This window comes from Bufo gargarizans, chromosome 5 (assembly GCF_014858855.1).
Source record: "Bufo gargarizans isolate SCDJY-AF-19 chromosome 5, ASM1485885v1, whole genome shotgun sequence".
In the NCBI taxonomy this organism is placed as follows: Eukaryota; Metazoa; Chordata; class Amphibia; order Anura; family Bufonidae; genus Bufo; species Bufo gargarizans.
The window spans coordinates 214496202-214509080 of NC_058084.1; the positions used below are offsets into that span (position 1 = coordinate 214496202).

The 12879-nt window shown below is 46.2% G+C and overlaps 1 protein-coding gene across 3 annotated transcripts in view; it reads left to right on the forward strand.

The window, feature by feature from the left end:
- The window catches only part of YAE1 (YAE1 maturation factor of ABCE1), a 109582-nt gene that overhangs the window by 38051 nt on the left and 58652 nt on the right, over window positions 1-12879 (forward strand). For 2 of the 3 annotated variants that reach the window (XM_044292931.1, XM_044292930.1), the window contains exons 4-5: window positions 10000-10075; window positions 10716-10792. In XM_044292931.1, the coding sequence (XP_044148866.1) occupies window positions 10000-10052 (53 nt within the window). In that variant the 3' untranslated portion in view covers window positions 10053-10075; window positions 10716-10792. Of the gene's footprint in view, window positions 1-9999; window positions 10076-10715; window positions 10793-12879 lie in introns of those variants that run through there. The other variant, XM_044292929.1, reaches the window with a different exon arrangement.

A 12879-nucleotide genomic window follows, 5' to 3' on the forward strand; every position in this document is an offset into this window, starting at 1 on the left:
GGAGGTCAGGGATCAAGACTGGGTGGAAGACGATGCAGGGGACGATGAGGTCCTAGACCCCACATGGAATGAAGGTCGTGCCACTGACTTTCACAGTTCGGAGGAAGAGGCAGTGGTGAGACCGAGCCAACAGCGTAGCAAAAGAGGGAGCAGTGGGCAAAAGCAGAACACCCGCCGCCAAGAGACTCCGCCTGCTACTGACCGCCGCCATCTGGGACCGAGCACCCCAAAGGCAGCTTCAAGGAGTTCCCTGGCATGGCACTTCTTCAAACAATGTGCTGACGACAAGACCCGAGTGGTTTGCACGCTGTGCCATCAGAGCCTGAAGCGAGGCATTAACGTTCTGAACCTGAGCACAACCTGCATGACCAGGCACCTGCATGCAAAGCATGAACTGCAGTGGAGTAAACACCTTAAAACCAAGGAAGTCACTCAGGCTCCCCCTGCTACCTCTTCTGCTGCTGCCGCCTCGGCCTATTCTGCTGCTGCCGCCTCGGCCTCTTCCTCCGCCTCTGGAGGAACGTTGGCACCTGCCGCCCAGCAAACAGGGGATGTACCACCAACACCACCACCACCACCTCCGTCACCAAGCGTCTCAACCATGTCACACGCCAGCGTTCAGCTCTCCATCTCACAAACATTTGATAGAAAGCGTAAATTCCCACCTAGCCACCCTCGATCCCTGGCCCTGAATGCCAGCATTTCTAAACTACTGGCCTATGAAATGCTGTCATTTAGGCTGGTGGACACAGACAGCTTCAAACAGCTCATGTCGCTTGCTGTCCCACAGTATGTTGTTCCCAGCCGGCACTACTTCTCCAAGAGAGCCGTGCCTTCCCTGCACAACCAAGTATCCGATAAAATCAAGTGTGCACTGCGCAACGCCATCTGTAGCAAGGTCCACCTAACCACAGATACGTGGACCAGTAAGCACGGCCAGGGACGCTATATCTCCCTAACTGCACACTGGGTAAATGTAGTGGCAGCTGGGCCCCAGGCGGAGAGCTGTTTGGCGCACGTCCTTCCGCCGCCAAGGATCGCAGGGCAACATTCTTTGCCTCCTGTTGCCACCTCCTCCTTCTCGGCTTCCTCCTCCTCTTCTTCCACCTGCTCATCCAGTCAGCCACACACCTTCACCACCAACTTCAGCACAGCCCGGGGTAAACGTCAGCAGGCCATTCTGAAACTCATATGTTTGGGGGACAGGCCCCACACCGCACAGGAGTTGTGGCGGGGTATAGAACAACAGACCGACGAGTGGTTGCTGCCGGTGAGCCTCAAGCCCGGCCTGGTGGTGTGTGATAATGGGCGAAATCTCGTTGCAGCTCTGGGACTAGCCAATTTGACGCACATCCCTTGCTTGGCGCATGTGCTGAATTTGGTGGTGCAGAAGTTCATTCACAACTACCCCGACATGTCAGAGCTGCTGCATAAAGTGCGGGCCGTCTGTTCGCGCTTCCGGCGTTCACATCCTGCTGCTGCTCGCCTGTCTGCGCTACAGCGTAACTTCGGCCTTCCCGCTCACCGCCTCATATGCGACGTGCCCACCAGGTGGAACTCCACCTTGCACATGCTGGACAGACTGTGCGAGCAGCAGCAGGCCATAGTGGAGTTTCAGCTGCAGCACGCACGGGTCAGTCGCACTACAGAACAGCACCACTTCACCACCAATGACTGGGCCTCCATGCGAGACCTGTGTGCCCTGTTGCGCTGTTTCGAGTACTCCACCAACATGGCCAGTGGCGATGACACCGTTATCAGCGTTACAATACCACTTCTATGTCTCCTTGAGAAAACACTTAGGGCGATGATGGAACAGGAGGTGGCCCAGGAGGAGGAGGAGGAGGATGAGGAAGAGGGGTCATTTTTAGCACTTTCAGGCCAGTCTCTTCGAAGTGACTCAGAGGGAGGTTTTTTGCAACAGCAGAGGCCAGGTACAAATGTGGCCAGCCAGGGCCCACTACTGGAGGACGAGGAGGACGAGGATGAGGAGGAGGTGGAGGAGGATGAGGATGAAGCATGGTCACAGCGGGGTGGCACCCAACGCAGCTCGGGTCCATCACTGGTGCGTGGCTGGGGGGAAAGGCAGGACGATGACGATACGCCTCCCACAGAGGACAGCTTGTCCTTACCCCTGGGCAGCCTGGCACACATGAGCGACTACATGCTGCAGTGCCTGCGCAACGACAGCAGAGTTGCCCACATTTTAACCTGTGCGGACTACTGGGTTGCCACCCTGCTGGATCCACGCTACAAAGACAATGTGCCCACCTTACTTCCTGCACTGGAGCGTGATAGGAAGATGCGCGAGTACAAGCGCACGTTGGTAGACGCGCTACTGAGAGCATTCCCAAATGTCACAGGGGAACAAGTGGAAGCCCAAGGCCAAGGCAGAGGAGGAGCAAGAGGTCGCCAAGGCAGCTGTGTCACGGCCAGCTCCTCTGAGGGCAGGGTTAGCATGGCAGAGATGTGGAAAACTTTTGTCAACACGCCACAGCTAACTGCACCACCACCTGATACGCAACGTGTTAGCAGGAGGCAACATTTTACTAACATGGTGGAACAGTACGTGTGCACACCCCTCCACGTACTGACTGATGGTTCGGCCCCATTCAACTTCTGGGTCTCTAAATTGTCCACGTGGCCAGAGCTAGCCTTTTATGCCTTGGAGGTGCTGGCCTGCCCGGCAGCCAGCGTTTTGTCTGAACGTGTATTCAGCACGGCAGGGGGCGTCATTACAGACAAACGCAGCCGCCTGTCTACAGCCAATGTGGACAAGCTGACGTTCATAAAAATGAACCAGGCATGGATCCCACAGGACCTGTCCGTCCCTTGTCCAGATTAGACATTAACTACCTCCCCATAACCATATATTATTGGACTCCAGGGCACTTCCTCATTCAATCCTATTTTTATTTTCATTTTACCATTATATTGCGATGCTACCCAAAGTTGAATGAACCTCTCCTCTGCCTGTGTGCTAGGCCTAAATATATGCCAATGGACTGTTGCAGTGGTGGCTGACATGAAGCCTGATTCTCTGCTATGACATGCAGACTAATTCTCTGCTGACATGAAGCCAGATTGTCTGTTACGGGACCTCTCTCCTCTGCCTGGGTGCTGGGCCTAAATTTATGACAATGGACTGTTGCAGTGGTGGCTGACGTGAAGCCTGATTCTCTGCTATGACATGCAGACTGATTCTCTGCTGTCATGAAGCCAGATTGTCTGTTACGGGACCTTTCTCCTCTACCTGGGTTCTGGGCCTAAATTTATGAAAATTGACTCTTACAGTGGTGGGTGACGTGAAGCCTGATTCTCTGCTATGATATGAAGACTGATTCTCTGCTGACATGAAGCCAGATTGTCTGTTACGGGACCTTTCTCCTCTGCCTGGGTTCTGGGCCTAAATTTATGAAAATTGACTCTTACAGTGGTGGGTGACGTGAAGCCTGATTCTCTGCTATGATATGAAGACTGATTCTCTGCTGACATGAAGCCAGATTGTCTGTTACGGGACCTCTCTCCTCTGCCTGGGTGCTGGGCCTAAATATATGCCAATGGACTGTTGCAGTGGTGGCTGACGTGAAGCCTCATTCTCTGCTATGACATGCAGACTAATTCTCTGCTGACATGAAGACAGATTCTCTGTTACGGGACCTCTCTCCTCTGCCTGGGTGCCGGGGCCTAAATATCTGAGAATGGACTGTTCCAGTGGTGGCTGACGTGAAGCCTCATTCTCTGCTATGACATGCAGACTAATTCTCTGCTGACATGAAGACAGATTCTCTGTTACGGGACCTCCCTCCTCTGCCTGGGTGCTGGGCCTAAATATATGCCAATGGACTGTTGCAGTGGTGGCTGACGTGAAGCCTCATTCTCTGCTATGACATGCAGACTAATTCTCTGCTGACATGAAGACAGATTCTCTGTTACGGGACCTCCCTCCTCTGCCTGGGTGCTGGGCCTAAATATATGCCAATGGACTGTTGCAGTGGTGGCTGACGTGAAGCCTCATTCTCTGCTATGACATGCAGACTGATTCTCTGCTGACATGAAGCCAGATTCTCTGTTACGGGACCTCTCTCCTCTGCCTGTGTGTGTGCTGGGCCTAAATATATGCCAATGGACTGTTGCAGTGGTGGCTGACGTGAAGCCTCATTCTCTGCTATGACATGCAGACTGATTCTCTGCTGACATGAAGCCAGATTCTCTGTTACGGGACCTCTCTCCTCTGCCTGTGTGTGTGCTGGGCCTAAATATATGCCAATGGACTGTTGCAGTGGTGGCTGACGTGAAGCCTCATTCTCTGCTATGACATGCAGACTAATTCTCTGCTGACATGAAGACAGATTCTCTGTTACGGGACCTCCCTCCTCTGCCTGGGTGCTGGGCCTAAATATATGCCAATGGACTGTTGCAGTGGTGGCTGACGTGAAGCCTCATTCTCTGCTATGACATGCAGACTGATTCTCTGCTGACATGAAGCCAGATTCTCTGTTACGGGACCTCTCTCCTCTGCCTGTGTGTGTGCTGGGCCTAAATATATGCCAATGGACTGTTGCAGTGGTGGCTGACGTGAAGCCTCATTCTCTGCTATGACATGCAGACTAATTCTCTGCTGACATGAAGACAGATTCTCTGTTACGGGACCTCCCTCCTCTGCCTGGGTGCTGGGCCTAAATATATGCCAATGGACTGTTGCAGTGGTGGCTGACGTGAAGCCTCATTCTCTGCTATGACATGCAGACTGATTCTCTGCTGACATGAAGCCAGATTCTCTGTTACGGGACCTCTCTCCTCTGCCTGTGTGTGTGCTGGGCCTAAATATATGCCAATGGACTGTTGCAGTGGTGGCTGACGTGAAGCCTCATTCTCTGCTATGACATGCAGACTGATTCTCTGCTGACATGAAGCCAGATTCTCTGTTACGGGACCTCTCTCCTCTGCCTGTGTGTGTGCTGGGCCTAAATATATGCCAATGGACTGTTGCAGTGGTGGCTGACGTGAAGCCTCATTCTCTGCTATGACATGCAGACTAATTCTCTGCTGACATGAAGACAGATTCTCTGTTACGGGACCTCCCTCCTCTGCCTGGGTGCTGGGCCTAAATATATGCCAATGGACTGTTGCAGTGGTGGCTGACGTGAAGCCTCATTCTCTGCTATGACATGCAGACTAATTCTCTGCTGACATGAAGACAGATTCTCTGTTACGGGACCTCTCTCCTCTGCCTGGGTGCCGGGGCCTAAATATCTGAGAATGGACTGTTCCAGTGGTGGGTGACGGGAAGCCAGATTCTCTGCTATGGAACCTCTCTCCAATTGATTTTGGTTAATTTTTATTTATTTAATTTTTATTTTAATTCATTTCCCTATCCACATTTGTTTGCAGGGGATTTACCTACATGTTGCTGCCTTTTGCAGCCCTCTAGCTCTTTCCTGGGCTGTTTTACAGCCTTTTTAGTGCCGAAAAGTTCGGGTCCCCATTGACTTCAATGGGGTTCGGGTTCGGGACGAAGTTCGGATCGGGTTCGGATCCCGAACCCGAACATTTCCGGGATGTTCGGCCGAACTTCTCGAACCCGAACATCCAGGTGTTCGCTCAACTCTAGTGGCTACTTTGAAGAACCTAGAATATGACATTTTCAGTTGTTTCACACTTTTTTATGTATATAATTCCACATGTGTTAATTCATAGTTTTGATGCCTTCAGTGTGAATCTACAATTTTCATAGTTATGAAAATAAAGAAAACTCTTTGAATGAGAAGGTGTGTCCAAACTTTTGGTCTGTACTGTATATATATATATATATATATATATATATATATATATATATTATCATCTGCACAAAAAATGAGCCCAGGTGCTGAACAGTGTATTTCGGACTGATCAGCAGTTGGCGTTCACAGCTCGCACACAAAAAAAAAGTGGTGCATAGCATGAAAAAAGCCAGATAAACATGACAAAGAAAAGTCACAATTTGTGCACCACAAAGTCCCAGCAAGCAGCACAGAGAAGCACAGCACCTCTCTGCACTCAGTCACCAGCTAGAATGCCTGCCTGCCTGCAGACAGGTTCAGCCCTTTCCTGTACTGCTATTGGCTGGAGCGTTGTTCCAGCCAATTGCAGCGCTGGCAGGGGATGCCAAACACTGGAGTCCCCTGCCTGACCTCGCTATTTTGTCTGGTCAAATACCACGGAACGGAAGACATCCTGATGCATACTGAATGGATTGCGTTCTATTCAGATTGCATTAGGACTAAACTGATGCCTTTTTTTCCGGTATTGAGACCCTTTACTGGATTTCAATACCGGAAAAGAATAACGCTAGTGTGAAAGTACTCCAAGACTTCTGTCCGTGGAAAACGCGGACAGCACACATCGCCTATGTATACAAAGTCTAAGGGTCTATTCACACGTCTGTAAGTGTTTTGCGGATCCGCAAAACACGCACACCAGCAATGTGCATTCCGCAATTTGCGGACCGCACATCGCCGGCACTATAATAGAAAATGCCTAATCTTGTCCGTAATTGCAGACAAGAATAGGACATGTTCAATTTTTTTGCAGAAACGGAAGCACTGATGCGGAAGTGCAGATCCGCAAATGCGGATGCCGACAGCACATTCCGGCCCCATTGAAAATAAATGGGTCTGCACCTGTTCCGCAAAATTGCGGATCGGATGTGGAGGTGTGAATGGACCCTTAAGGTTCAGATTTCAGCTCTCAGTGAGCTGTTTGACTATAGGTTTAGCAAGCATCCGTGACATAAGAGGTTTGTTAGGGCAGCTGTAAAAATGAAACCTCTAAAAATAGATCTCCTCCCAGGGATTTAAATATTGTCCTGTCCAGCCTCTCTGACCCTCCTTTTGAGCCATTAGATTCCATTAACATTCTGTCTTACAAGACTGCCTTTTTGGTTGCAGTGACCTCTGCTACAAGGGTACTTGAGATATCTTCTGTCAGCTTCTCTCCCATAGGCTACATTCACACGACCATATGAATGAGTCTGCATCCGTTCCACAATTTTGCGGAACGGGTGTGGACCCATTAATTTCAGTGGGGCTGTAAAAGATGCGGACAGCACACATCTGTACTTCTTTGTACAGTTTAAGTGCTCATGCATATGAACGTGTGCCTCCTGTGCAGTGCACTGGCACCACAAATTGCAGTCCCCAATGCACGTGCACCGCCCGTGAGGCCGACGTTGACGGATGTAGACCCGGGATCCGTCCACACTGCAAAAAAAATAAAAATAGAGCATGTTCTATATATATATTTTTTTTTTTTGCAATGTGGAGGCACAGGCTGAAATGGAGTGCTTCCATGGCCTTCCGCTCTGTTCCTCCGCACCGTATCTTCCGGATTGCGGACCCATTCAAGTAAAACAGTGCACACACAGCCCATGCCCATAGATTGCAGACCCACTTTTTTGTGTGTATGTATTGGGCTGAGTGGGCATGAACCTCGATAGACCATATTTGTAAAACAGACACTTTTTAGTTTTCGGAGAACAATTTTTAAAACATTACAGACTTGCTCTCCTGTCTAGTGTTGACCTTTGGTAGGAAGGGTCTGCAACCACTATTCCCACCCTAGTTTATCCGATTTATTCTCTCACAGGTGCTGTCACGGGGCATAATGGAATACTAGGATTACACTTACCAATATTCTGTTTTCCATGACCACATGACAGCACCTCATTTCTTATATCCCAAAAATTAGGTGGTGTTGTGGAGTAGTATAGACCTGGTATGCAGTTCAAAGATTGGTGAGTGAGTGTGGCTTCTTTTATTTTTTTTATTCTTCCCTGAAGCCTTTCCCACAACTTTTTACCCCCTGGGCCACCCCTTTAAAACCAGATGCTACCAGATCTTATAGATCACTTAAAATATCTTTAGGCTTGATCGAATCGGCATTCGGATCATACATCTGAAGTCGATTTGTTGAAATACTTTGATTTTAATGCAGTTTCCGTACAGCATTAAAATGTGCTGGCTACATGGAGCCAAAGCACGTCTCGCCCTAAGTTACATGAGACACTGTTACATTCGTACTGTATTCATATACAGCCAGCACCAAAGCCCACTTCGGTTTGCCATTTAAAATTATTTTACATACACAGATGTGAATACAGTAGGAATTCAGTAAACTATGTGTACTGATAAAGGAGGTCAAACCGATGTGAGTCACGCACTCCAGATTACCAAGGGTAAAGACATTATACATAAAGTGGGTAATCTAAAATATAACATTTATTAATAATGCAGATAAAATATTTTCCAAGATAAAGTGTGCATACGACAAACCTTGGGATAGAAAATGTATATGGACCCTAGGAATCACCTAGGTGTCTATCCCAAATGAACTACAATAACTGTACTTCCCCTTTAAGAACAGAGCTGTGGTGTGTTAATCAACACTTTCTACTACTAATGTCCTTTTGGGACTAATTACACCACCTTCACTGCACCTACCTACTTAACTAAGACTTAGCTTTTATTTCATATTATTTAATAATTATGGTGTAGATAACTAATGTTAAAATTCTCAGTGATCACTGGCCATTTGTCTATCCCTTTAGATTACCCTGTCAGGACCGTCATCTGACTGGGTTTGATACACACTTTCACTAACAGGCTGCGCGCTTGCCTGTATTTGTTATTTGTTGAGTGCACTTCATTTTATTTCTCTGTAGTGGCCTAATGAACAGCTGCCATAAAATTCAGAGCCTCACGCTGCCCCCCGACATGTTTCGCCGTATCACGGCGTCTTCAGGGGTTAGGGCAGAGTGTACGCGTGTCCTCCTTGCGACCAACTTATAAAGCCTTTGTTTGTGACGTCATTATTGGGAGCCTCACTAAGGGGCGTGATGGAAGGTTTCTTTTCCCAAGTGCCGATTGGATGTGCGCCGTGGTTCGGCTTGCTTTAGTCATACCTACCGCCCCTTGACCTCGGCTAGTTCCCTTCAATTGGTCTTCGTCATTCGCAGGCGTCTGTTTACATCATAGCTCCGCCCGTCTGACGTCGGCTGCCTCCTTCCAATTGGTCCACGTCATCAGGTGCTGTCACGCATGCCCAGTTGATGTAATTGCTCTCCGATTTCGAGCTATTGCGCATGCTCGCCGACTTAGTCATCAGCCTTCTCAATACATTGAGCTCGACGCATCTCTGACACGCATGTTCACGGACTTAGATTCCGGCTGTGATGGTACTTCCATTCTTGTTCTCTCTGGAGGTTCCCTTCAGGAGGTATTTCCTTATACCTATCCCTTAGTATTCTATCCATCTTGGGTTTATCTCTCTACTGGTAGCTACTCCCACGTTATAATATTTGTGTATCGCTTTATTTATCTAATATATATTCACACTACCTTCTCTGATGGCCTCATATTTTTTTATTCTTCCTGTTATCTTTTTATATATTGAGGTTACCTGCAGAGGAAGGTCAAGATGAGTGGGAATTATTGACTAGTTTGGGGAATATAGGGTGCTGTCACGGGATATGGGGGACAGGGGGAGGGGGGGGGGAGGAGGGAGACAGATTTAGTCGCTCCACATCTTTCATCCCATATCTTTGAGTTAATGAGTTACCTGTTAGGGGCATCCCTACACTCCAGCTACATGAATTGTTGACTGTATTCAATTAGGTATCTTTTGTGGTGTTCTTCATCTATCTCCTTTTAACTTAATTGATCTCATTTTGCTGGTTGTTTTTCCACCTTCAATATTTTCTCTCCCTTTTTATCCCCTTAATGTGATATTATTTTTATTTATATACCTTCCAATGTATATTCCCTATATTCAATTTCCATGAGGTTCCCAAGTGTAGGCTATTTTCTCATATTACGGTTCCATAGTTGAATTTTTATTTTTATTATTTTTTTATAATTTTTCCACAAGGAGGTTGCTCTATTTTAATTAAAATATTTTTATCTCATTTACTACTTCAGTTGGTAATTCTTTTGATTTCTTTTATTTTCTTTTTTCTCTTAGATGGGGGTATTCGTAACCTACAGGAAGGACGAGTACGTAAACCCTTCATTTAGCCCTTTTGGGGCTAGACTATTTAGTAAGTATATCCATTTGGTTTCTTCTTGTTGGAGCTTTTTGTCTATATCTCCTTTGCGTGGTCCTGATTTGACTCTCATCAGTCCCCAAAATTTGAAATCGGTGTTATGGCCCCTGTGTTTTTCTCTCATATGTCTGGCCAGGCTGGTGTCCTCTCCAGTGTTGATGCTACTCAGATGCTTTGATATTCTTCTTCTCAACTCTTGAATTGTCTTCCCGACATACAACTTAGGGCATTCACAGCTAATAACATATACAACCCCCTTTGTCTTACAATTAATGTAGTCCCTGACTTCATAACTTTTTCCATCTACTGGGTTTATGAAGTTTTTAGTGATTTTCATCCGACTACAGAAGGTACAATCTCCACAAGGGTATGATCCATTGTGAGACAGCCACGTACTTTTTTTAGTTGTTTGGTGGGGTTGATAGTGACTGTGAACTAGCTTTTCTTTTAGATTTTGTCCTCTCCTAAATGTTATCGCAGGATATTTCGGTATTACTTGTTGTAGGTCTATGTCGGCCTGCAAGATGTGCCAATGTCGTTTCAGAATCCTTTGTATACCACTGTGTTCTGTATCATACGTGCCTATACACCGTATAATTTTCTCTCCCTCTTTTGTTTTTTTATTTGTCAATAGGTCTACTCTTTCTGTTGTTCTAGCTTTATTATAGGCTCGATGCAAGCATTTTTTGGAGTATCCCCTCTCAATAAATCGTAAGTATAAATTTCTACATTCTTTTTGGAATGCTTCCTCGGTGGAACAATTCCGCCTGGCTCTAAGATATTGTCCCACCGGGATTCCTTTTTTTAGAGAGTCAGGGTGGAAGCTTTGCCAGTGTAGTAGGCCATTTGTCGATGTTACTTTCCGATATATTTCGGTTTGGATTCTGCCGTCAGGCTGCAGGTTTATTTTCAAATCCAGAAAATTCAAAGTGCTTTTGTGTATTTCAGCTGTAAACTTCATACCAATCTGATTGTCATTCAGTTGGCTAACAAAGTCATAAAATTGTGCCTCAGTGTCATCCCAAAAAATCTAAATATCATCTATATAACGACCCCAAAATAAAATGTGTTGCGTGTATTTTTCCATAGTGTCCCTAAATACTATGCGATCTTCCCACCACCCTAAAAATAAATTTGCAAAACTTGGTGCACAGATCGTGCCCATCGCGGTGCCAGTGACCTGCAAATAATATTTCCCATTGAACACAAAGTAATTGTGCTCTAACAAAAATGTCAATAGTGAAATAACAAAATTATTGTGCTCATAATATTGTATTCCCTTTGTGTTCAGATAGTGTTGTGTTGCCTGTATACCAAGGTGATGCTGAATGCTGGTATACAGTGCCTCAACATCAAGACTTGCTATGAGTGTATGTGGGTTCACCTGAATTTCCTGCAGCCTGACGACAGTATCCTTGGTGTCTCTAAGGTACGAGGGTAGTGTTCTAACAAATGGAGAAATGACCTGCTCCACATATTCACTAATGCCTTCGCATAGGCTTTGGTTGCCAGAGACGATAGGTCTCCCTGGAATTGGTACTCTTTGTTTATGGACTTTCGGAATAGCATAAAAGGTTGCTACTGTCGGTCGTGGTCTAAACATAACTTTATACTCCTCCTTAGTAATTAGATTACGATCTTTGGCATTTTTGAGAAGTTTTTTTAGCTCTAGTACATATTTTTCAGTGGGGTCAGTTCTTAGCTCCCTATAGGTGTTATTTTCATTCAGGAGATCCATTATCATTTGTTCATAATCTTTTCTCTCCAATAGGACAATATTCCCTCCTTTGTCCGAAGGTTTTATGACTAAATTGTCATTATCCATTAGGTCTTTCATAGCTATTTGCTCTTCTGTGGTTAAATTGCTGTGCTTATTTCTCTTAGGGGCTCTGATTTTTTGCAGGTCCCTAGTGACAACGTCTACAAACGTTTGAATGTTTGCATATTTACCAAACGGGGGGGTAAATCTGGACTTGGGAGTTAGGGTGCTAAACGGTGGGCTGGGGGCTACTATTTCCCCTTCTCCTTCTCTCTGTAGTACCTCAAGGGTTTCAACTGCTTCCCTCTCACGGTTTTGTGCATTAATTTCCGCTTGTTCACTGGAATTAAATTCCTTGTGCAGTGCTAGTTTCCTAGCGAATAGGTTGATATCTTTCACCCACAGAAAACAGTTGAAATGTGGTGCTGGGGTAAATGAGAGGCCTTTTTGTATTAAACTGATATGTTCAGTTGTTAGATTTATCTTCGTTTTGTTTATAATCTGCGTTGCTCTCTCATCCCTTCCATTTAATGCTACACTTGGGTCTACAGTCTCCTCTATTGTCCGTGATGTTTCTATTATCAGATTTTTTGATTGTAACCCCATTTTACTCTGTCGCGTAACTGCACTCCCATTCCTAGCCCTAAAAAACCCTCCTGTGTTGCAGTTTGTGGTTGTTGAGCAGCATTTGTTAATAGAGGTAAGGAGGATGATTGTGGATATTGTGGATATTGTGAGTACTGCGCTTGCAAATTTTGCCCTTGATCTTGGTTTGTTGTCCATATTGGATTTCCAGTTTGATTTGGATTACTATTGGAAGCAACGTTCCTTTGGGAATTTTTCCTCTGTGAGTAGGGTACTTTATTTTTAGATTTTCGTTTTGTACTCCCCGTTATCCCAAATGAAATAACAAAAAATACACTAGAATAGTGCACGACGGCACCAGTAACCATTTGTCCTACCGGTACCGCGGAACAGGATACGGATCGTTCACCTCCGACAAGCATCCGATTAAGGTTTCTCCAATTAAATGAAAAAG